Source organism: Arvicola amphibius, chromosome 1 (genome assembly GCF_903992535.2).
Source record: "Arvicola amphibius chromosome 1, mArvAmp1.2, whole genome shotgun sequence".
NCBI classification, from domain to species: domain Eukaryota; kingdom Metazoa; phylum Chordata; class Mammalia; order Rodentia; family Cricetidae; genus Arvicola; species Arvicola amphibius.
This window is the reverse complement of record NC_052047.1, coordinates 187,502,562-187,526,127: the sequence shown is the minus strand read 5'-3', so window position 1 is coordinate 187,526,127 and position 23,566 is coordinate 187,502,562. Positions and strand designations below refer to the sequence as shown.

The 23,566-nt window shown below is 43.9% G+C and overlaps 1 protein-coding gene across 1 annotated transcript in view; it reads left to right on the top strand.

The window, feature by feature from the left end:
* Window positions 1–23,566, top strand: part of Cfap43 (cilia and flagella associated protein 43) — an 84,386-nt gene that overhangs the window by 51,472 nt on the left and 9,348 nt on the right. Inside the window, exons 18-30 of the mRNA XM_038317984.1 lie at window positions 1,067–1,147; window positions 2,471–2,548; window positions 3,824–3,949; window positions 5,760–5,864; window positions 6,863–6,979; window positions 8,453–8,683; window positions 10,149–10,355; window positions 12,273–12,353; window positions 13,598–13,723; window positions 16,895–17,014; window positions 19,065–19,172; window positions 20,551–20,637; window positions 21,309–21,397. Coding sequence (XP_038173912.1) covers window positions 1,067–1,147; window positions 2,471–2,548; window positions 3,824–3,949; window positions 5,760–5,864; window positions 6,863–6,979; window positions 8,453–8,683; window positions 10,149–10,355; window positions 12,273–12,353; window positions 13,598–13,723; window positions 16,895–17,014; window positions 19,065–19,172; window positions 20,551–20,637; window positions 21,309–21,397 — 1,556 coding nt within the window. The remainder of the gene's footprint in view (window positions 1–1,066; window positions 1,148–2,470; window positions 2,549–3,823; window positions 3,950–5,759; window positions 5,865–6,862; window positions 6,980–8,452; window positions 8,684–10,148; window positions 10,356–12,272; window positions 12,354–13,597; window positions 13,724–16,894; window positions 17,015–19,064; window positions 19,173–20,550; window positions 20,638–21,308; window positions 21,398–23,566) is intronic.

Sequence of the window (23,566 nt, the reverse complement as noted above, 5' to 3'; positions counted from 1 at the left end):
CCATAAGAAAGAGGAGGGGCAAGAGAACTCAGGACGGGGGGGGGGGGACAAGTTGCTTGGTATATGATGTATGGAGACCAGCAAATCATGACACAAAGACTTATTATTAGTTATGAATGCTCAGGCTAGCCCAGGCTCATTTCTGGCTAGCTTTTTCAACGTAAATAAACCTGTTTCTCTTTCTCTACCTTTTGCCTCAGGACTCTTCCTTCTGTATATCTTTCCTGATGTCTCCGTCTGACTGGTTGGTAGCTGTTGACAGAGTTCTGTGCCTCCCAATCCTGCAGCTATTCAGTCCTAACAAAACACACAGAGGCTTTTATTAATTATAAACTGGTTGACCTATTAGCTCAGGATTATTATTAACTAGCTTTTACAACTTAAAGTAGCCCATAATTCTTATTATGTTTAGCCACATGGCTTGATACCTTACTCAGTGAAGCATTCTCATCTTGCTTCCTCTTCATCTGGCTGGTGACTGCAGACAGAGACTTTCCTTTTCCCAGAATTCTCCTAGTCTTGTTGCTCTGCCTATACTTCCTGCCTGGCTACTGGCCTATCAGCATTTTATTAAACCAATGCAAATGACAAATCTTTACAGGATATAAGAGCATTATCCTACAGGAAGGCACATCCCCCTCATCCTTCCCATTTTCTTCTCTCTTCTTCTCCATCTTAGATTCCTCCTTCTATTTATTCTCTCTGCCCACTAGCCCCACCTATTCTTTCTCCTGCCTATTGGTCGTTTAGCTTTTTATTAGACCAATCAGATGCCTTAGGCAGACAAGGTGAAACAAATGCAACACATCCTTACATCATTAAACAAATGCAGCATGAACAAATGAAACATCTTTACATAGTCAAAGTAATTTCCACAGCAATCAGTCTTTCAAACGTCTTTATTTCCTTGGGACAGAGGTGTGAGGATTAAAGCATCTAGGCAGGCACGTGTCTGTGGTTCTTTTTAGGTGAGACAAGTGCAAAGGGGTTCAGCGAAGTGGGGTGAGAAAAAAACTTGACGCTTTGTGAGAACTTTCTGTCTCCTTCGAATCTCTCTTAGAAAAAGCTGAGCTTGGACTCATCACAAGAGGAATTAGCCATCCATTCTGAAAAGGAAATTTCTTGGATCCAACAAAAAAGTAAAGAGGTATTTGTTTGTTTGTTTGCTTGCTTGCTTATTTGAGACATGGTTTCTCTGTATAGATCTGACTGTTCTGGAACTTGCTCCATAGACCAGGATAGCCTCAAACTCAGAGATCCACCTACCTCTGCCTCCTGAGTGCTGGGACTAAAGGTTTGCACTACCATACTCAGCCCACGAGAAGATATTTATAAAACGTGAAACAGGTTTGAAGTAATACTCTGTGATGTGCCCACTGCATTCTGTTTCTATGGAAACCTAGGGGGAGAGTTAGAACGTTATGTGAGATACTACTTGCAGTCCATTGCATTGTACAAATGACTTTCCTAAAAGCAAATACACACCTAAGCCAGAGTGAGTTCCAGGATGGCCAGGACTACACAAAGAAACCCTGTCTCGAAAAAACCATATATATATATATATATATATATATATATATATATATATATATATATATATATATATGTATGTGTATATATATATATTTAACCGGAAACCCAACAAAAGTATCCAGGAAAGTCAAAACCAAGGAGGACCCATGAGATTCCATGTTTATGTTTTGAGGAATGTTGTCTTAAAAGGATGGGCTGGAAACAGAAAGGCTACTCTGGCTGAGGACATTATAAAGTGAGCAGCAGGCTGAAGGCAAAGTCTGGATCCAGTCTCACTCAAGTTCAGGCCAAGGGGCACATTAGGCTAGTGTTCCTTTGTCAGTTATTCACTATTTGATTTTCACTACTTATTTCCAATTTGTATGATTGACATCAGTTTGATGTTGTCTCGGTGGTCATTTACAAACCATTAGATTTAAGCAAGTATCACAGGGATATGATTTCATAGTTTGCTTTTTTTCTTTCTTGAATGCATATTCACGTGTTGGCTTGTGTGCATGTGTGCATGCATGTGTGCTTGCTCATGTGCATATGGTTGTCCATGTGACGGCTCAAGGTGGATGTCGGGGATAGTCTCCACCACTCTTCCACCTTATTCACTGAAGCAGGGACTCAATCAAACTCAGAGCTTACCAATAGGCTTAGTGTTGCTATCCAGCTTGCACTAGGGATTCACCTCTGAGCCTGGAATTACAGGTGGGCTGCCACATGCATCTGGCATTCATGTGTGTTTCTGGGGATCCAAACTTTGGTGCTCTCAATCATGTGGCAAATCTTTTCTGGGTGAGCCATGCCCCACCCCCTGTATATGTTATAGTCTTTGCAAATGTTCTATCTCCATTTTAAAGAAGTGCTGCCTATGTAACTACCAGAGTAACTCCTCATTCTCCCGTCATCTTCTCCCGCCTTACTAAGTGAGGTGCTTGCTCCGTTTCAGGCCATCAAAAACGAGGTCAGACTGTTTTCACAGAAAAGAAAAGAGATCAAAAGAGGAATCAAGGAGCTTTCTCGAACTGTAAGTGAATGGTTGCATGCGCTGAGATGCACCAGCCTTCCATCAAAAATTACATTTTTCAGCACTCGGGAGGCAGAGGCAGGCAGATCTCTGTGAGTTCGAGACCAGCCTGGTCTACAGAGCTAGTTCCAGGACAGGCTCCAAAGCCACAGAGAAACCCTGTCTCGAAAAATTAAAACAAAAAAAATTACATTTTCATCTTATTTTGTTTCACACCGTATGAGGAGGTTTCCTGGGTATTCTAACAGGGTCAAAACTTAGCTATAGCACACTTCAGTGTTAAACAAACAGTGCGTTCTCCCTCTACTTCCCCCAAGGGCCCCATCTTACATTGTATTTTAATACCTATTTTCTTCAAAGTTATACACTGACTTTTTTCTTTTTTTTCTTTTAAATATTTATTTATTTATTATGTATACAACATTCTGTCTGTGTGTATGCCTGTAGGCCAGAAGAGAGCACCAGACCCCATTACAGATGCTTGTGAGCCGCCATATGGTTGCTGAGAATTGAACTCAGGACCTTTGGAAGAGCAGGCAATGCTCTTAACCTCTGAGCCATCTCTCCAGCCCTACTTTTTTCTTTTTTTCTTTCTTTTTTTTTTTGGCTTTTTTTCTTTAAAAGCGGCTTCTGCCCTACTGCCCTTCGCCATGGCTCTTGTGCTTTTCCTACCTTTTCTGTTGTGTGCCTTCGTCTTTCCAAACAGCCTCCTTCTACCGATTCTTCTTTTAAAATATTTATTTACTTATTATGTATATAATATTCTGTCTGTGTGTATGCCTGAAGGCCAGAAGAGGGCGCCAGACCTCTTTACAGATGATTGTGAGCCACTATGTGGTTGCTGGGAACTGAACTCAGGACCTTTGGAAGAGCAGGCAATGCTCTTCACCACTGAGCCATCTCTCCAGCCCCTTCTACCGATTCTTGACATGTTTACGTATGCATTCCTGAGAATGGAGCCACCCACTTTCTCCAAGAATCTTCCTACCTTAATTAGCCTAACCAACATAATTCTCTATAACCCTCTCCAGAAGCAACCAGCTTCCTGACCTTCCTGCCCAGAGATCTGTCTCCTCAGGGAATCCACTCCAGCGCAGTGACAAACTGCTGTTTGTCGTTAGATGAATGAATTTCTAAATAGCAGATCTAAAACTTTGATAGCTCCAATAAGCCTAGAATGGAATTCTTTATCTCATAGTATGTCCAGAGAACACACCACCTGCTCTGGTGTTCCTCTCTTCACCTGCCAACACGCCTTCGTATTTCAAACTTCAGATTATGGGCATGATGGAAGAAAACGAAAAAGTGGAACCAATCGCAAAGTTAGAAGGACAGGAATTCTGCCTGGACCTTGAGGAGCTGGAGAGGCTTCACGATGAGAGCGAGGAGGAGGTGGCAAAGGTATGAAAGGGCCTCCCTGAAGTCCCCAAGGGTGACATGAGAGACGTAAAACAGAGCCATGCCGAGAAAGCCTCTTCCCATGTAAGTCTCCCAACACTCCGGTCTTCGGAAGAAATGCCAACCCCCTAGATTTAACTCCTGACGAGAATCACTAACACCTGGCACCATAAACCCACCTGTTAGCACATTTGGGTGTAAAATATGAGTCCTTGAGAGAAGAAGAGGCACCCACGAGCCAGGGGTCTCAGTGACCCTAGGGCTCCAGTCGGTGTAGCATGCATGATAAAAACCCAGGGTCAGATACAGGGGCTGAAGCTGAAGGTCGGAGAAGCAGAGCTGTATGCCACTAGAGAGACCTTTGACCTCTACCAATGCTCAGACCGAAGGGTTGATCCTCAGACTGCCTAGGCTGCACTGTGTCTCCACCAAACCTCAGACTCCACACTCCAGTGAGTTCCTGTCTCTTACCCTTTATATTCCTCTCTCTGCCCAGCCATAACACTACTGTCTCCACCTCCATAGTGCTGGGATTAAAGGTGTGTGACTCCCAAACACTGGGGTTAAATGTGTGAGCCACCAACACCTGGATCTGTTTCTGTGTCAACCTTGTGTAGCCCAGGGTGGCCTTGAACTCACAGAGATCCGTCTGCCTCTGTCTCCCGAGTTCTGGGATTAAAGGTGTGTGCCACCACTGCCTGGCCTCTAGTGGCTTAGCTCCACACTCTGATCTTCAGGCAAGCTTCATTTAATAAAGTACAAATAAAATGTCACTACATGAGAGATTATTTTTAACCAGTTTGTAAATAATCCTGCCACCAAAGTGAAACACAAGAAAGTTGGTAGACAGGAGTCTGAGGAACAAAAACTGCTATGGTTCACTTTCATACCGTGTTTTTGGGCAGACTCTTAAACAGGGACACTTAATTGCTTATTATGGAATATCAGCAAATAAAACCAATTAAAGCTACATGTATGCTTATAAAATTTTAGAAAGCAAATAATCTAGTTCCCTAGATAAGTGGATATTATTTTATTGTAAACATAAATAAAAGAGAAATTAAGTAAAAATTTTCAGACACAGGCCATGAACTGGCCCTTCATATGTGCAGACAGGAATGAAGCTAGCATTGAATATCCTCTGTATTATATGAAAATATGGGTTTCATTCTTCTTTTGATAAAAACAGGGAGAGGGGGCTGGAAAGACTTAAAAACAAAACAAAGTTGGGAGTAGCTCCCTCTCTCTGTAGTCCTAGAACTGGGGACTACATGAGGAAGTTCCTGAAACTCAACAAACCAGCTCCCTAGGCTACATGGAAAGCCCCGGGTCAGTGAGAGATCCTGTCTCAAACAACATGATGTTCTGAGGGGGACACTTGACGTTGTCCTCTAGCATGTACATACATACACATGTGCGTGTGTCTGTACAGAGAGAACCCAGGAAGACATGGCACTTGACTTCCGCAGGTCTGTCTGGATCAATCATTCCGCTTTCATTACCCCTAGTGGGTGTCTGTCCACGCAACCCCTTTTGTTCACAGTTCACCTGGCCTCCCTTACAGGCCTTCGTATTGACCCAGCCGTCTTCGAGGCAGGGAATCTAAGCCTTGACCCAAGCCTTGAGAGGTGTTCTCAAAATAGGACTGTGTGGCCCAGAACTTCACCACAGTGTAGGGCAGCTCAAGATGTGTGGGAAAGCCTGTAAAAACACTCCCACGAACTGGGCAGCTCTGACTAGCTAGCGAGCTGCTGATAACGTATTTTTCCCTACGCAGCCATAGTTTCATTTTGATCTTTCCCCTTACTTCAAGATAAGAAAAGATGTGGAGATGCATAACTTGGCCAAGAGCTATTTAACTGAGCTCATCCGGGAGGAGTGCTGGAATTCCATGGCTGTGAAGGGCCGAGCCCTGAAGGTAATGCACACACGACCCTGGGCACAGAATCCCAACTGATGAGGACTCTCATTTAAAAATCCCATCACGTAACTTTTTTTTAAAAAGTAAAGAAAATCCACACAACATAGCATTCTGTGGCCATGGCACCACCCGTGCCAGGTTCCACCAGTTCTCACACCTTCCTTTGATTCATTCTCCCCACTGCTCAGTCTCAGTCTTCGAAGACGGTGCACTTCCAGGTTGCTCTTAGTACCTTTTCCTCTGTCCTGTGTGTAGCCCTGCATCCTTCTCTTAGTGCCTGCCACCCCAAAAGGCTACCTAATTCATGCTCTACACAGATTAAAAGGCAGACAAGACACTGCCTGCCTTTCCACTGTGTTCTAAACGGCTGTTCTCTTAATCTCTTTGTATAGGGCACACACTGGGTAATCAAACATCTCGCTCTGTGCGCATGTCCTTAAATAGCTACTAACAGCAGCTTTTCCCTCTTTCAAATACGCCTTTCCCTGCCTATCCCCATGTGGGTGATAAAGTTCACAGCTGCCGCACACGTATGGTATTTTGGGTAGCACGAGTGGTACATTTGGAGGCAGACAATTCTTTTGCCAGAGCTGCCCTATGTTCTGACATGTTTTACACCCTCCTTGGCCTCTATCTACAAACAGGGACAGCTTCCGTCTACTAACAGGGACAGCTTCCGACTACTAACGTAGCAATAGAAAAGGTCTTGAGACACTCCCAGTGTATCCAGGAGAGGAGGAGGATGTGGGGAAAGTTGGTCTTGAGAACCATTGCTCTAGAACGAATCCCCTCACAAAAGCACGCTTGTTTTATGCAAAGGTCATGCCCATAAGAACAGCGCAACACCGCTTCATTCTAAAGGTCCCTGGGGTCAGCTCCTCTCACTGTGTAATAACCTCTGGATTGATTTTAATGAAAGGAAACAGCCCCTATGCTCCCCTGATGCCCACAAGTATAGTAGAGATGAACTTGATCTGTCTTGGTTTCCACCCGAGTGCTTCCATATCCCCTATGTGGTCGAGAACTTCCCCATGAAAGCGCGTACAGAAGAAGAGCTGCAGCAGCTGAACAGAGTTATGCAGCAAAAGAAGACCGAGGCAGAGTGTCTTAAGGTACCCCTTTAAGCATGGGCGTGTGTTTACATACATGATGTAATTTATTAAGGGTCCCCGCGCTGGCTAGGGACTTCAGAATTGATGGAACCTCAGTTGAGAAATTGCCTCCATAAGAACCTGCTGTAGAACATTTTCTTAATTAGCAATTGATGTGGGAAAGCACAGCCCGTGGAGGGTGGTGCCATCCCTAGGCTGGTGGCCTGAGATTCTGTAAGAAAGCAGGCTGAGCACGCCGGTAAGCAGCGTTGCTCTGTGGCCTCTGCATCCGCTCCTGCCTCCATGTCCCTGCCCTGCTGGATTTCTTGTCTTTCCTTCCTTCAGTGATGAACAGTAATGTGGAAGTGTGAGCCAAATCAACCCTTTCCTCCCCAGGTTGCTTTTGCCATGGTGTTTTATCACAGCAGTGGAAACCCTAGCTAGAGCTGGGCGGAGGTGGCATACACCTTTAATCCCAGCACTCAGGAACCAGAGGCAGGGGAATCTTTGTGAGTTCAAAGCCAGCCTGGTCTGCAAGGGCTAGTTTCAGGACAGGCTCCAAAGCTACAGAGAAACCCTGTCTTGAAAAACCAAAACAAGAGAGAGAGAGAGAGAGAGAGAGAGAGAGAGAGAGAGAGAGAGAGAGACCCTAGATAGGACAGTCTCCATCAAGTGGATTTGTGCTGAGATTAAATTAAGTTTGTATATATTGTATATTTATACTCCTTGTTAATTTATAGGCTATATACTCATAAATATATAATCCTATATACAAATAATAAAAAATGGAGTCTATATCCTATATGTTGATTAGTCTCCGAATATGAGAATTTGATTTTTAAAGATGTATCTTGGGCGCTTCTCATATCCTGCTCAGAAGTTGTCTGGATCTCCAACCCCTTCTTTGTCCTTCCTCACATTAGGGGCCATGCTTTATGGTCATTGACCAAAGATGAAACTGATTCTATGTTGATGAAATGTATGATTTCCCTAAAGCAATCCCAGTTACAATGTCTAAACAACAGTCTCCATCAAAGCAGTAAAAGGTGTCCCTGTGGCATAACTTAGTTTTGGACAGAACTTTGTCCCCCTCTTTTTCTGAAATAAAAATAAAATGAAGGCATACTTAAATCAACTTAGACTCTCTAATCCCATGTGAACAGGTTCCTTGATAAAATATGAGAAGTTTTTTTTTTCTAGTTTAAGTACCAAGAGAAACTCAGAATATTTACAAGCAGGCATCATCCTGACACAGAAGCGTAAATACTATGGACTAGCAAGGGTGGCTTTTATTCACTTGATTTGCAGTGAGTCAGTTTCTGAAGCTTTAATCTCTTATGTAGCCACATCTCAGCATCCATCATGTTGAGCCAAATTATTGGCAAGACAATTTAACCTCACACAATGATTGTTGAAATGATTAAATCACCTAAAAATTGCCTTTTGTGGAATTCTGATTGCACAAACTCCATGTCGTCTCTTCCCTATTCTTAGCTGCGGAAGGAAATTGTAGAGGTCCAGTCTTCGGCCACTTTGATTAAAAAGCATCATGATGAGGACGATGAAGAAGAAGAAGATGAAGAAAATATAGTAAAAGACACCAGTCTGCCCAACTACCTACTTGGTAGTTTGAGTACTGATTTTGGGGCAGATACCTCTCTGTTGACAAATCAATTGGAACTTCATTCCAGAGAGGAGAAAATCAACCAAATTATATTACTAAAAGTGAGTGGGTTTCTTTTTTTATTAAAAAAAAATCTCTGACATTTCCCCACAAGGTTCCTTTCAAGGGCTCACATAGAAACATAGTAGCCAAGTGGTACCTCTATAACCCTTGAGAAATACACAGATGACTCACTTTCATGTCTCACAGACAGAGCTTGTATGCAAAAAATACTCCCACCCATTCAAACTGGATTTGATGATGCCAAGTTTTCTAGGGAATGCTTTTCCTTAACAGACACAACAGACGTTCTTATTAGAACACTAGTTGACTCAAAGAAATGCTTTAATTCCATGTGCCCAGTAACCCATGCATCACTCTGGATCTTGTAAAGTCAGGATGTGATCTGTCTACTTAACACAGAGAAATACGATGACCTTAAAGTAAGTATGAGTTTCTTCTGGCTACAAGCTCCCACTCCTTGACTTCTGCCAAACAAGACAGTCTCAGAATACACCTGGAACAAGAAGACTCTAATGAATATTCTGTTTAAATCAATAACTAAGGTTGTAAGTCATTTGAAATTCCATTAGCTATTCCCATTCTCCAAAGTCCTTCAGCTGTGTCTCCAGTTTCTGTCCCCCTTCCCATGGGCCTCAGCCCTGGCTTCCCATTCTCTTCCCCTCCTGCTGCCCATGGCACATCTGTTTATTTATACACAGAACTGCCCAATCACCCCTGATTGGCTTCTGCCCCTCTTCCGGTTGCTGTCTATCTTTAAGGAGGTCATTTGAGCCCAAAATACCTATAGTCCTAGGTGTTAAAATAATTCCCAGCCTACTTTAATAATTTCATCTTTAGTGGGAGAAACTGATGGACCAGACTTTGACTTAACATAAACTTGAGTTTGAATCAGAGTTGCCACTTTGAGTTGAACCTTTAGCACTTAGGTTGAGTTGGGGCAATCCACTTGGATCCCCATAGCTATTGGCTGACCTAGTTGGCTTATTCATGTTCCCTCTTCTATTTGAGAATGACTTGACTCTATAAAGGAAGCATACAGACACAGTGGTCCTTCTCTGCAAGACTCTCCAAACACCATTGCTTCCTTTCTCCACATCTCCTCCATCAAGTTTCCAAGGAAGAAGTGCTGAGTTCTGTATATTGCTTTAAAATTTTTTATGGTAGATTTTTATGGACATGCAAAAAAAAAGTAGAATTGTCCAATAAGCTTCCAAGCACCCGTCGTTACTTCCCAGCAGACCTGCATGTTGAATTACAGCTCACATCTTAGGAAGGAGGTGGTTAGGGTGTAAATCTTGCTGCCACCTTAATCCAAACCCGGCTAGCTACCCCTGTATATTATTAAACCTAGAAATAACTTGCTGTAAATACGAGACTGGGAAGACAATTTTGGCCTTCCTAAATGATTGTTTCTGGAATGATCCTAGAGGTGTATATATGGGATCGTGTTACCAGAAAAGACATAATACATGATGCGTCTTCAGTAACCTATTGATATTTCAGGATATCATTTACAATGTAAAAAAGGCTTTCAACAGCGAATTTGATGCTGCCTATAAACAAAAGGAGATTGAAATCGCACGCGTGAAAGAAAGGAATGTTAGAATTGAAGAGATTATTACAGACCTGGAACTGGAAGAAAAGGTCTGGCAACCAGTGTTTGAAGACTGTGAGAAGCCAGAAAGAGCCCTTGTTGTGGAAGACGATGAGGTACAGGCCAGCCATCTTATCCCTTCCCATGTCTTAGGAGATCTTACTGGCTCCGGTTTGTCTGTCCTCTTGTCTACACTAGTTTTAGAAGCAGCTGTGCTAGACAGCACTTAGTTACAGAGCACAGATGCAGGGGGCCTAGCAGCAGCAGTAGAACGGAATTCCATGGATCCAGGGACGATCTAAACATCAAACCTAGAGAGAGAAGGAGCCCAAGGCTGGGACATTGTGGGATCTTCAGCCTCAGCTCATGTCTTTGTGCAGTTTAACCTCCTCTGGCAAATCCACTTTACGTCTCTTCTCCTAGAGAGGACAGTTCATCTCAGTGAGACTCTGGTTCCAAAGCCAGGTGTGCCTGAGAAGGAAATCCTTGGGTATAGGTACTAGAACTAGAAACCCAACAGGCCACTGAAGCTGATGGAGTTCGGGTAATTATCAAGGTCATTTGGAGCAATATAGGCCCCAGGTAGACGTGATGGATGGATGGATGGATGGATGGATGGATGGATGGATGGATGGATGGATGGATGGATGGTCTTCAATGTCCACAGAAGCAGTTGAAAATAAAAAGCCAAAGTGCTTAGAAAGGACCTACATATCCATCTATTTAGAATTAAAAATACAGAGGAAATACACAAAGGAAATCTCTGGCTCGTATGAAATAAACTGAAATTATTTGGGAATGAAACATAATCATGCGTAGAAGTGACACTTTTTATGATCTATGTTAGACGTTAGGTACCATTCTAAGGGCCCCAGTAAGACTGGGATGCATGTGTGATTAGACAAGCTTGATCCTATTTCACAGATGGGGAAAGTGAGGCACGGAGAAGTAGCTTGAGCATAGTCTCCTCGCTAATGAGTAAGAGCTGAGATCTGAACACTGTCTGCTGTCACGCTTCAGAGGACAGTCGCTTCCCCTCCACTTGTGTGTTCGTTTTCCTTGCCTATTGCTGCACATCCTGAGACCTCACCCTGCCACCCTCTAAGGGCCCTGTCCTGACAATCACTTTTGCAATGTTAGTGAACCCCCAGCTCTGCTTGGTGTTACCTCTAAGCCATTCTACACTCGGGTGAATAGTTGTTCTGCCAGATCTGCGATGTCCTTGCTCTGCCTAGGCCCCCGCACAGGCTGCTCACACCACTAGTGAGAACAAAGCCCACAAAACCTTTCTCTCACCTCCTCCTTGTCTAGTGAGTTTCCTATTCTGACCACACATTCTGGCTCAGGGCTCCTTGACCACTCTAGGCTCTTAACTTTAGGACAGAGCTCTATCTTTTTGGGTATGACTTATGTGATTCTTCTAATTTCCACCATTCTGCCTTTATCTAAATAAAATTCTTCCTCAGAGGAGTCAGTACCCAAGAGTTAAGAGGTACCTGAGGGTCCATTTTTCTGTGCTCTCATTTTAGACCTTCATCCAACAGCAGAAAACTGGTTTGCAATGCTCTTTTAAACCCCCCCTCCATTAATATCTTTTAACTTCTCCCAGAATGTGGAAGGAAAATATGGCTTGATATTTTTATAGAAACTAGAAACAAACAAACAAAAAAAAAAACCCTATACTTTCTCTTTTAGATTTCACTTCAAAAATACCTTGCTCCATGGCAAAAATCGAAAACAGACATGACCATAGCCTTTGAATTGGAGCAACAGCAGCAAGCACGGGTATGTGGCTTTGGTCAGTGGTACCTTCTCTCCATCCTGGAAACACCCATGCATTGTCACAGTTCAGAGGTCATTTGGATCTCAACTGCTGTCCTTCTGTTCTCTCCCCATGTTTCTGTCACTTCCCAAGTCCCAAGTGTAATCGTTGTAATGGCAGGCAGGCAGCTGCCTGACATGTTAACTCTGTTGACTGTCTGTAACTGTCTATTCTATTTTAATTACCTTCTCTGATCCCGGTTCTCTCCCAGGCCTCCGATGCAAGACAAAGAGGCCTGATGGACATGATGGGAGGTGTTCTGGAAGTCAAGAAGGAAGACATCTTGAGAATGGTGAGCTACTTGGCCATCTTTGGGGAAAATGAAATGAGGTAGAAAGAGCTACTTAAAGTTTATCATTTTTTCCTTGTAAAACTCAGTTTTAGAAATTCTACCACCCCCAGTATTTACAGTTACCTAGAAAGATGTCACAGTGGACCAACAACAAATTTGCCTTCCTTTCTTACATACACTCACCACCATCAGAAGGAGAAGGAAGAAAAGAAAAAGAAAGAGGAGGAGGAGGAGAAAGGAAGGAAGGAAGCAAGGAAAGCAAGAAAGGGAAAGAAGGATAAGGAGAAGGAGGAGGAGGAAGAATGACCACGAATAAGAAGCAGACCATACCGCCCCCTCCTCCGACTCTCCTACTCCCCTCCTCTTCCTCTTCCGCTTTCTCCTTCTTCTCTTCTCTCCCCTCCCCCCCCCATCCTCTTCTTCTCCTTCTTCCTCCCACCCCCTTCTTCTTCTTCTTCCTCTCCTCTCCTCCTCCTCCTCCTCCTCCTCCTCCTCCTGCTTCTTCCTCCTTCTTCTTCTCTTCTTCTTCTCGTCTCTTCTCTTCTTCTTCTTCTTCTTCTTCTTCTTCTCCTTCCTCTCCTCTTCTCTTCCTCTTCCTCCCCTTCTCCCTCTCTCCCTCTCCCTCCTCCCCCTCCCCCTTCTTCTCTTCTTCTCCCTCCTTCCTCTTCCTTCTTCTTCTTCTTCCCTTCCCTCCTTGCTTCTTCCTCCTCTCCCTCCTTCTTCTTCTTCCTCTCCTCCTTCTCTTCTTCTTTTTCCTCCTTCTCCTCTCCTCTTCTCTTCGTCTTGCTTCTCTCTTCCTTCCTCCTTCGCCTCCCCTCCTGCCTCCTCCTCCTCCTACCTCCTCCGCCGGAAGAAGAAGAAGAAGAAGAAGAACAACAACAACAACAACAACAACAACAACAACAAACAAGTAAGCTAGTGCTTAGTGATCTTGCTTCACTTACAGTTGTTCAAACATACCAGGAACATGTCATTCCAGATTTTCCTGCAGGTCAAGCTACAAAGATACCAGCACCATCTGAATCTGTTACTTAAGAGTCTGGGCAATCCTAAAATGACCACCATCCTTTTAGAATCATAGAAACCCGGTTGTAAGGCTTTCCCACGTTCTTCCATCTAAGCGTCAGGTTATCCCCCTTAATGTTTCCCTTTTTAACTGCCACCTGCACTGGGAGGTTTTTACGGTAGTGCTCCATTGATGCAGCTTATGTATGTGAGAACATGTTCTTTCCTTGTGCCTCCAGGTGATCCCTCAACCTGCTTTCATGGCAAAAGCTGATGCTTTGTGGAGTGAAGAAGAAAGGAAGCAATTCAAAGAGTATGAGAAAAAAGTCAAAGAGCTAAATGAAGAGAGAGATAAGTACAGAAAGGTTAGAAGAACAGAAAATTAATAAAAAAAAATCTGTAGACTCTCTAGGTCAAATTTTTCCTAATGCCTTTCAGAGCTTAAGGATAACGATTTGACTTAAAGTCCCTTGAGAACTTAGAGGTTGGAATAGAAAAAACTGAGAGCTGGAAATACATAATATTTTTAAAGTTCTTTGTTGATGTCAACACTTCCCACAGGTTACCATTCGTTTGATCCTCTGTTCTCTCTCCATGTTAAGAAACATGCACATGCAAGACATTACAAGAGCTTGCTCTGTCTTGGCTACAGCCATTAGAGTTCAGTAGTGCTTCTGGCTGATTCGGTCTCAATCTCAATGAATGGATTTGAGAAGAGAAAACTTCAACCAGCATGACACATAGCTCCATTTGTATGGTCTCCCAGTTCAAAGAAACATCCCCACATGAAAATGTTTCACACCGTAGAAGAGACATAAAAGTTATTGGTAATCGGGCATGATAGTCCATACCTACAATCCCAGCACTTGGAAGGTAGGGCAGGCACATCAAGGAGAGTCTAAGAAACCTGGGCTACATAGTAAGAACCCCCCAAAATGTTGGTGTTACATAACAGAGAAAATACTATTCTTTTCTTTTATGAAGGCAGTAAAAGCACACCATCACTCAAGACAGGATGGTACAACTTACCAGCTTTATCATGGCATTGTCTTTTGCAGCAACTTTGAATCTCTTGTTTGGCTATTATTTTTATTCACTGTAGTTATACCTTGTATTTTTAACTAAGTTTAAAAGCCAAAAGCCTAAAGATCCCAAAGAGCTAATCGTGAAAGAAGTCAAGGTTCAGAGAGGTAAGGATATAGTTGCCTAAAGAGTGAAGGGTGGAGCTCTGAGTAGCTCTGTCAACTTGTCACGAGCTCAAGTGGGAAAAGATTACCTGAATTAAGGAAATGTCTCCATTTGACTGGCCAGTGGGTGTGTATGTAGGACATTTTCTTGATTGTTGATTGATGTGGGAGGGCTTAGCCCCACTGAGGTCAGTTCCACCCTTGGCAGGTGATCCTGGGTGGTAGAAGGCTTCCTCCATGGTTCCTGCCTAGCCCCGATTTCAGTTCCTGCCCTGACTTAGCCCCTCTGATGGCTGTGACCAGGACATGTAAGCTGATGTTCTTCCCCAAGCTGCTTTGGTTGCAGTGTTTATCACAGCAACAGAAAGCACGAGGACAAGCAGTGACCCTTACACTGTGTTCACTCCATGTTTTAATGTGGTTTTCTGCCTTTGCCCTCACTTCCCTGAGCAGCCATGATAGTTCTCCGGTGAAGCCCCAGCATTGCTTCAATGCAGTATTTGTCCTGGTTTGCTTTCTATTGCCACGATTAAAACATCATGACCAAAAGTGACCAAAAGCAACTTGAGTCGGAAGAAAGGGTTTATTTCATCTTACAGCTTGTAGCCCATCATGAAGGGAGGTCAGGGCTCAAGACAGGAGCCTGGAAGCAGAAGCTGAAGCTAAGAAGAACACGACTTGCTGGCTTGTTCTCCATGACTCTCCCTGCCTGTTTCCTGTTCAACCCAGAACCACTTGCCCAGGGTGGGTCCAGGAAGTCAGCTGGACCCTCTCACATCAGTCACTAATCAAGAAAATGCCCCCCCACTTGTCTACAGGTTATGTGATGGTGACGACCCGTCAATTCGTTTCCTCTTCCCAGATGTCTCTAGGTTGTACCAAGCTGACAGAAAACTAACAAGCACAGTATCCTTGCCTCCTCTGCACCCGCTCTCATGCAGCGAATAAAGAAACAAAACATAAAATACAGATTTACCCCCTGGTGGTTAACTTCAATCTCAGTTGGATTTTTCAAAAGCTTTTCCATCTTGTCTTACTTTTTGCTCCACCTGATGCCCTCACACTGACACACAGGTCTATTTAGAGCTAATCTTGTTTCGTTTCACACACCCCATCTTCTTCCCTAACACTGGACCGTGAACTAATTTTTCAGTAATATAAAATCAAGTCCAGAAGGTTGGGGAGATGGCTCAGAAATTAAGAGTGTTTACTGCTCAATCATAAGGATGGGACTTTGGATCCCAGCACCCACAAGCTCCAAGGGATCCAACACCCTCTTCTGGCCTCCATGTGTACCTGCCCACACATATATACATTCTCTCTCTCTCTCTCTCTCTCTCTCTCTCTCTCTCTCTCTCTCTCACACACACACACACACACACACACACACACGTAAATATTTTTGCTTAAATATCAAAACAAAATGTATAATATTAAAAAATCAAGGTATTCAAAAACAGGAGAGGAAGAAAAAGTTTTAGGGCCAAATGTTGTATGTGTAAATTGTCTTCTGGAAAGATATGCTGCAGTTCGATTTACTAGGCCTACCTAATTAGTGATATTTAAAATTATTTTCCTCCAATGTAATTTTCAAACATCCAGGCTGGGGAGATAGCTCCATATTCTGGTTAAAGAGCTTATTACACAAATATGAGAACCTGAATTCAAATTCTTAATTCTCATTTTAAGAAAACCAGACTTGGCCGGGCGGTGATGGCGCACGCCTTTAATCCCAGCACTCGGGAGGCAGAGGCAGGCAGATCTCTGAGTTTGAGACCAGCCTGGTCTACAAGAGCTAGTTCCAGGACAGGCTCTAGAAACTACGGCGAAACCCTGTCTCAAAAAACCAAAAAAAAAAAAAAAGAAAAGAAAAGAAAAGAAAACCAGACCTGGCTGTGCATATCTGTGACCCCAGTGCTGTGGCACAGGGTTAGGGAAGTGAGGGGGTCGAGAGTGGGCATGGACACAAGTATATCCTGAAAGCTCATTGGCCAGCCAGCCTACCCAAAGGGTGAACTTCAGGGTTAGTGGTCTCAAAGGAATAAAACAGAGTGATAACTCGGGACACCCAATGTCATCATCGGGTGACACACCTTCACACCTGTGTATACAGGCACACGCATACACACACGCATACACACCCACAAGTATGCACACAGGCATATACAACACACATGAATACACACAGAAAAGGCAATAAAATGGAAAATGAAAGCAAAAATTGTAAGCATGCAGCATTTGAGATGAGTTCAGGTAGTACTTCTCTGCCTTCCCTCTGCTTCTTCCAGGCAGTAAAATGCAAACACCAATTGCGACAAACATTTAATTATTCTGTTGTCTCCCATTTAGTCTTTAGAAACCGAATTGAAGAAACTTCAAAACTCTATCCAAGAAAGCACCCAGAACTTTGACGAGCACTTAAAGAGACTCTTCGAAAGAAGAGTGAAGGCAGAGATGGTTGTCAACCAGGTACATGAACGATTCGTTTCTGGATCTTGTCCTTTCAAGTAGCCTGTGGGTCATCCATCACTCTTAGGCTCTGACCCGCATGCTGACCCGGTCCCTCCTGAGGCCCTGCCCCAATCCTCCTCTCCACAGTCCCTCTCCGGCCCCCCGCCTCCAGTCAGGCAAGCTCTGCTCCACTTCCTCTCTCCTGCTCACTTTAGCTGTTTCAGGGAAAGGGGGTCACTTCTGAGAGGTTCTGGGGGAGACGGATATAAAGTAGGAATGGACACATGCTCTAAACTTGACTAGTGATGGCTACATAGCTGTGTGTATGTACCAAAGCATCACCGTACACAGTAAGGGGTGCAAAGCGTGGTTTATGGAAAACGCTTCAATAACGCCGTTAGTTTTCTTAAACATGCTTAGAATATCTTCTTGTACACATGATGAAGGGGAACCTGACTACCAGGAAATGTCCAAAGGACTCAGGAGTTACGGTCACTTCTGCTCTAAAGGACACCATATAACAATAAAAAATAAAAGGTTGGAGTAAAACACTTGCCTTGCATATGCAAGTCTCCAGCATCAACAATGATAACAACAATAATTATTTATTATTATTATTATTATGGTTGTTATGTATTTTTTATTGTTATTGCAATTTGTTGAAACTCCTCAAACTTTTTCCAAATTCCTGGATTTGTGACGTTTGAAGAAGAAAATGCCCGCTGGTCACTGTCTCCGTTTTCCGTCCTGCTGCTTTGATAAAAATCCTCTGACAAAAGGGAGAGCAAGTTTACTTTAGCTCAGAGTTTTGAATGACAGTCCACCACGGCAGGTAGTCCAAGCATCAGGAGTCTGAAGCAATAATCCCCTTATGTCCAGTCAGAGCAGCAACGGATGCATGTGTGCTGCCAACGCCTCTTCCTCCTTTTATGTGGCCTGCGGTCCATTATCTAGTAAGTGACCCCCACCACAATCATATGAGTCTTCCCTCCAGAGGTAATCCAGATGATTCCCCACAGTCATGCCCAGAGGATCCTCCCCGCTGACCCTGGAGCCTTTCAAGTTAACAGTCAGCACCAACATCTGTCACCTTCAGACAGCAACAACAAGCACAGGGTCCCAAACTGTAAAGTATCTAATATCTGAACTGATTCTCCTTACAAATTCTTCCCCTAGGCAAGAAAATGATAGTAGGAACATCTCTTTATAAAATATTTCAAGCTGGGTGGTAGTAGCACATACCTTTAACCCCAGCACTTAGGAGGCAGGTGGATCTCTGTGAGTTAGAGGCCAGCCTGGTCTACAGAGTGAGTTCCAGGACAGCCAGAGCTATGCAGAGAAATCCTGTCTCGAAAAAAAAATAATAAAATATAAATAAATAATAACGTATTTCAATTAATAAATACAAAAAGTGAAAACAGGCAATGATCATTTTGCCGCTCTCAGTAGGTATCCTGGGCTTGTGATTTGAGCATCCAGAGCTACAAACCCCCAAAAGACAACACAGTACTGTATAAGCCCAGGGAATACAGAATAACCCACGGTTTTGCAATAAGGGTTCAAACAAGCTCTGACCAGGCCTCTGGGTCCAGCTGCCAGTTTTCAAGGCCTAGAAGGGAGTTGGGAGTTTTATAACCTGCACTCAGCTGGGGAGACACAAAACTACAGACTGCCGATTGCTACAAAAGGCGAGAAGGAGACATAAGAGGACACGAAGGTTCTAAGAGATTTAGAAGACGTGACAAAATATTGTTAATGGATGAGCTATGCCACTGTGCCAGGCGTTCACACTAAGGCAAAGTGACAGAAACACGGGAGTTTGTTATGCCTGAGAGTGGAAAAGTAGTCACTGTCGGGGTTGAGCCTCTGATAGCGTCTGGCTCTGGACTGGAGAAGCCAAACACTAGTGTAGGAGTCCCCACGTGACTTCTCTTCAAGGCATTCACTTAAGGGACTCCTCCCCTCATAAGTTTGTCCGATTAGCATCAAGTCTATGACCACCAATAGAAGGTTCTTTCTCAGCTAGGAATGTTGACCTTCAACATTCTTCCTCTTAATATTTCCACAGGAGGAACTGAAAATAAACAACCTTGTGTTTTCATTGCTGCTGGATGAAGAACTGAGCTCCAGGGAGCAGTTCCTGAACAATTACCTTCTGAAGAAGCAGGAGGAGAAAGTAAGTCCGGGCCTCTCGGGTGTCCTCTGTCGCTCACTTGTTCAGACACAGGTTCCACATCTAGAGTCTTATTTGATCAGAGTCACAGACTCGACTCTAATCAAGCGATCTTCTGAGACAAGAAGAACGCCTTGACGAGGCAAGCGAGTCCCATCACAATGATGTCTGGCTGTTTTGCCCCATAGTCTTCCTTCTGCCTTTCCCACTCAGCCATGCTCAGAGTCGGTTCCAGGTCTGGGACTTTGCTAGACAACCAGGTAAAGGACCCATGTCAGTCTCTTAATTAGCTGATGTGATTCTGCAGCTCAGATTCAGAACACTATAGTTTCAAAATGACATAGAAGACAAGACCAAGACTTCTCGGACTCAAGTTAATACCAGCCAGTTGTGGGACACACCTTTAGTTCCAGCACTCGGGAGACAGAGGCAGGGGGATCTCTGTGAGTTTGAGGTCAGCCTAGTCTACAGAACAAATTCCAGGACAGCCAGGGCTACATAGAAAATCCCTGTCTCAAACAACAAGAACAGCAACAACAACAACAATACAGCTTGTAACCATGGGCTGGCTGTAGGACCTTGATCAAAGCACACAATCTTTGACATTGTTCACAGGCCATTCTCCAGGGAGTATCGTTCTCTAGGGACCATGTGGGAGTCCCAAGTGTCACTGAACCTTATAGTGATGGATTAGCTTATAGAATGAAAACTTTCAATTCAGAAACACTAAGTAGAGACACAAATGGATATGGTTTGTTAAGGAGATGAATATCAATACTGATTATTAATACATAATGTTTCAGCAGGTGTCAGCCTGCTTCAATATTGTTGATGAAGCCGAGTATGCACACATGTGGTGCATCATAAATGGCTTATGTACTCACTTTTCTGGCCAGGAGTGGTGGTGCATGCCTCAGCATTCAGGAGGCAGAGGCAGGGAGATCTCTGAGTTCAAAGCTAGCCTGGTCTACATAACGAGTTCCAGAACAGCCAGAGCTACTTAGAGAGACCCTGTGTCAAAGACAAAACCAAAAGAAAAGAAAAGGGTTGTTTATAATACGTGCCAAGAACTTTTTGCCAGACATGGTGGCTCATTCCTATTATCCAGCCCTTGGGAGGCTAACACAGGAGGAGCCTGTTAAAGGAAACCTGGGCTACATAGAAAGACTGTATCTGAAATGTATCACAACACCGTTGCAAGCTATCAGACGCCTTCGACACAGGAGGCGACCATTGCAGAGCGGCTGGATAACGCATGTTGGCGCCAGCTCTCACTCTGTCGCATCCTATGAGGTTTCTTATTCTTGCTAAAAAACATCTATAGCTTTGTCTAACCTGAGGACTCTCCAGTTCCAATTAACTGTCCCTGCCGTTCCTGTAGGTCAAGACTGCAGAAGCCATCCAGAAAGCTAGAGGAGACCTGGAGGTGTTCAAGGAGCACCATGACAACTTGGTGGCCGAAGACAAAGTGAGTCACGGGCTCATCCCCTGGACAGTGCGGAATTATTGCACTTGGGATTAGCAGGGGGGTGGTGAACAGGGCATAAATTGATTCCTTCATGGATTGTTCTCTTTCACTCCGCTGTGAGTGAATTTCATTCTGGATAGCTATACATTTCTGTAAAATCTGTGTGTTAGAACAATTTTTTTTTAAAAATTTCCCTAAGTTAAGCTTTTTCTTGTAGAAAAATATTATATAAGTGAGGTCATCAAGTTATCATACACTTGTTCTCAAGCGTATGGTTGTGGAGCCCATGAGTTGCTCATAAAATCAACTTAGTAGTAGGGCCAGCAGTGTGAGACAGAAACAATAACCCAAATCACAACAAGATGGGACAAATGAGGTGGAGAAGGAAGAAGGTGAAATGGATTGAACAGTGACTTGCGTGTTTTCTGAATAAATATTATCTGTGGACAGTACTATTCTAGATTCTTTTAAAGGCTGTTCTATAAGGTAACATTTTTGGTGCGCTGGCAGGCTCCCTGGGAACAGCCCTTTAAGGAAGTCTTTGCATAGATAGTAATTGCTCTCCAACAGCGGTCTTAATGCCCCAGTGACACTGTCTGCATCTTAGAGTTGTGTTAACCAACGAGAAACTTCTGTGTCTGCAATCGTGGACATGATGTGTTTATCCTTAGATTCTGGATCGCAGCTTCAAAAAGGAATTTTCTGAAGTTTCTGGTCACCAGGTGGACGTACTCTACAAACTTTTTAAACGCCGGCCAAGGTTTGTTTCGCCTATACTATCGTATGTTGGGGACGGGGAGGGCAGGGGCCAGAGAGATGGCTCAGCAGGGTTAAGCCTGGTGACCTGAGTGGGATCCTTGGGATCCACGTGGTGGGATGAGAACAAGCTGCCCTCTGGCCCCCACAGTGAGCCACGGCACACGTACATGTGTGCACATGCACAAAAATAAACAAACTAGTAAACACACATCAAAAATAATATAGTTATAAAGTTTTACCTTTTCCTAATTGGATAGAAATAATCAGCTAAGGGGGCTGGAGAAATGGCTCAGCGGTTAAGAGCACTGCCTGCTCTTACAAAGGTCCTGAGTTCAATTCCCGGCAACCACATGGTGGCTCACAACCATCTGTAATGAGGTCTGGTGCCCTCTTCTGGCCTGCAGGCACACACACTGACAGAATATTGTATACATAATAAATAAATTAATTAATTAATTAAATAATAAAAAAGAGAAAAAGAAATAATCAGCTAAACGTCCTGAGGTCATGCTGGTGTTTTATGACGGGAAATGAAGTGTAATGATTTCTTCCCACTGTTAAAAAGTAGCTAAGTGTCTGTGTCCTTATTTCACATGTGAAAAGCCTTAAACCATAGCTGGCACACAGATTTTCCCAAGACATATTCCTAGGCAACCTAAGTCTTCTTTAGAGTGTAAATTGGAGTTTTACATGAGCATTAGACAGGCTTATAAGACCACACACATGGGGCGGGCGGGAAATACCGGTCTCTGCAGCTAAGTGGCATTCTTCATTGCTGAGCCTCCCCAAACTTGCTAGTGGCCTTTGGATTCCCAGGAATAGGAAAATAGTCAGCACTGTCTTCCCAATGTATCTGACCACAAACTGCTTTCCTCCAGAGAATCTCATGTGACTATGTTCATGACAAAGTTTTTATTTGCAATGTTTTTAATAATAAAATTTAAAATAAAAATGTAAAAGAAAGATAGCACAAAACAGCGATTTGCTAGAGCTCTGGAATGTTTCTAAGCTGGGGGGAGCACTGGGATAGTTTGCTAACATGATAAATTGGAATTTTCAAACAGATGCAGGACAGAAGAAGTGCGCTGTTTGTCACAAAGGAGTGAGATAGTTTACGTGAGGGACACAAACTCATGCTCTGACCTTGGGCAGGCTCCCAGAAACGCTGGGAATTTAGCCTAGGACTTGTCTCATGTCTTAGTTTCTCTCTGTCTCCTGTCTGTCTCTGTCTGTCTGTCTTCCTGTCTCTGTCTCTCTCTGTTCCTCTGTCTTTCTGTGTGGTGTGTGTGTGTGTGTGTGTGTGTGTGTGTGTGTGCGCGTGCATGTGTGCATGTAAGCCAGGGGGATCCTGCCATTGCCTTCCACTCTTTGGAGTTGTTTGTTGTTGCCGTGGTTAGTTTTTGAGACAGATTCCTTCACTGGCCTGGGTCCTGTCAGTTCTCCTAGACTGACTAGCCAGAGAGGCCCCAGGATCTGCCCATCCAAGGCTGGATGGACCACAGTGGTGGGCGTCCAGGGTTGAGGTTAGATGTTTATCCTGCTCAGAACTGACGGAGCTGGCTCCCTAGTTCAGGAGCACTTTTTCGGTTTTTTTGTTTTACGTGACATCTCCTGAGACAGAGTCTTAACTATGTAGCATTGACCGGCCTGAAGCTTACTGTGTAGTCCAGACCGGCCTCAAACTTTTAGTTATCTTCTGGCTTTTCTGCCTCTTGAGTGAGGACGTTACAGTATAGGTTACCGGGTCTGGCGAGAGGTGTGCTAATTACAAACCCAGGGGAAACACTTAATCATCAAATAGAACTTTTAAAATCTGATTCCACTGTTTCTCAGACTCAGAGCTGGCCTTGGGCCAGTAACTTCTCCCAGAACCCGACTATCCTGTCTAGAGATATGGGTGGAACCCATCGCTATGGCTGTACACTGTCAAGTATCTCCAAGGGGCGTGCCTGGAACAGGTCTCTGTGACCCTCTTCCCTTCCCAGCCGCAGCCCAAGAAAACTAAGAGTGTCTTTCTCCAGGTACATATGCCCAGACATATTCCACTGAAGAAAAGATGCCAGGCGTGGCTGTGCCGGACGGACCCAGGGGGCACACACACTGCTATTGGGTGTTTGTTTGCCTGCCTACAATACACAGAAGAAATGGGTTTCCTAGCATGGATAAAGCT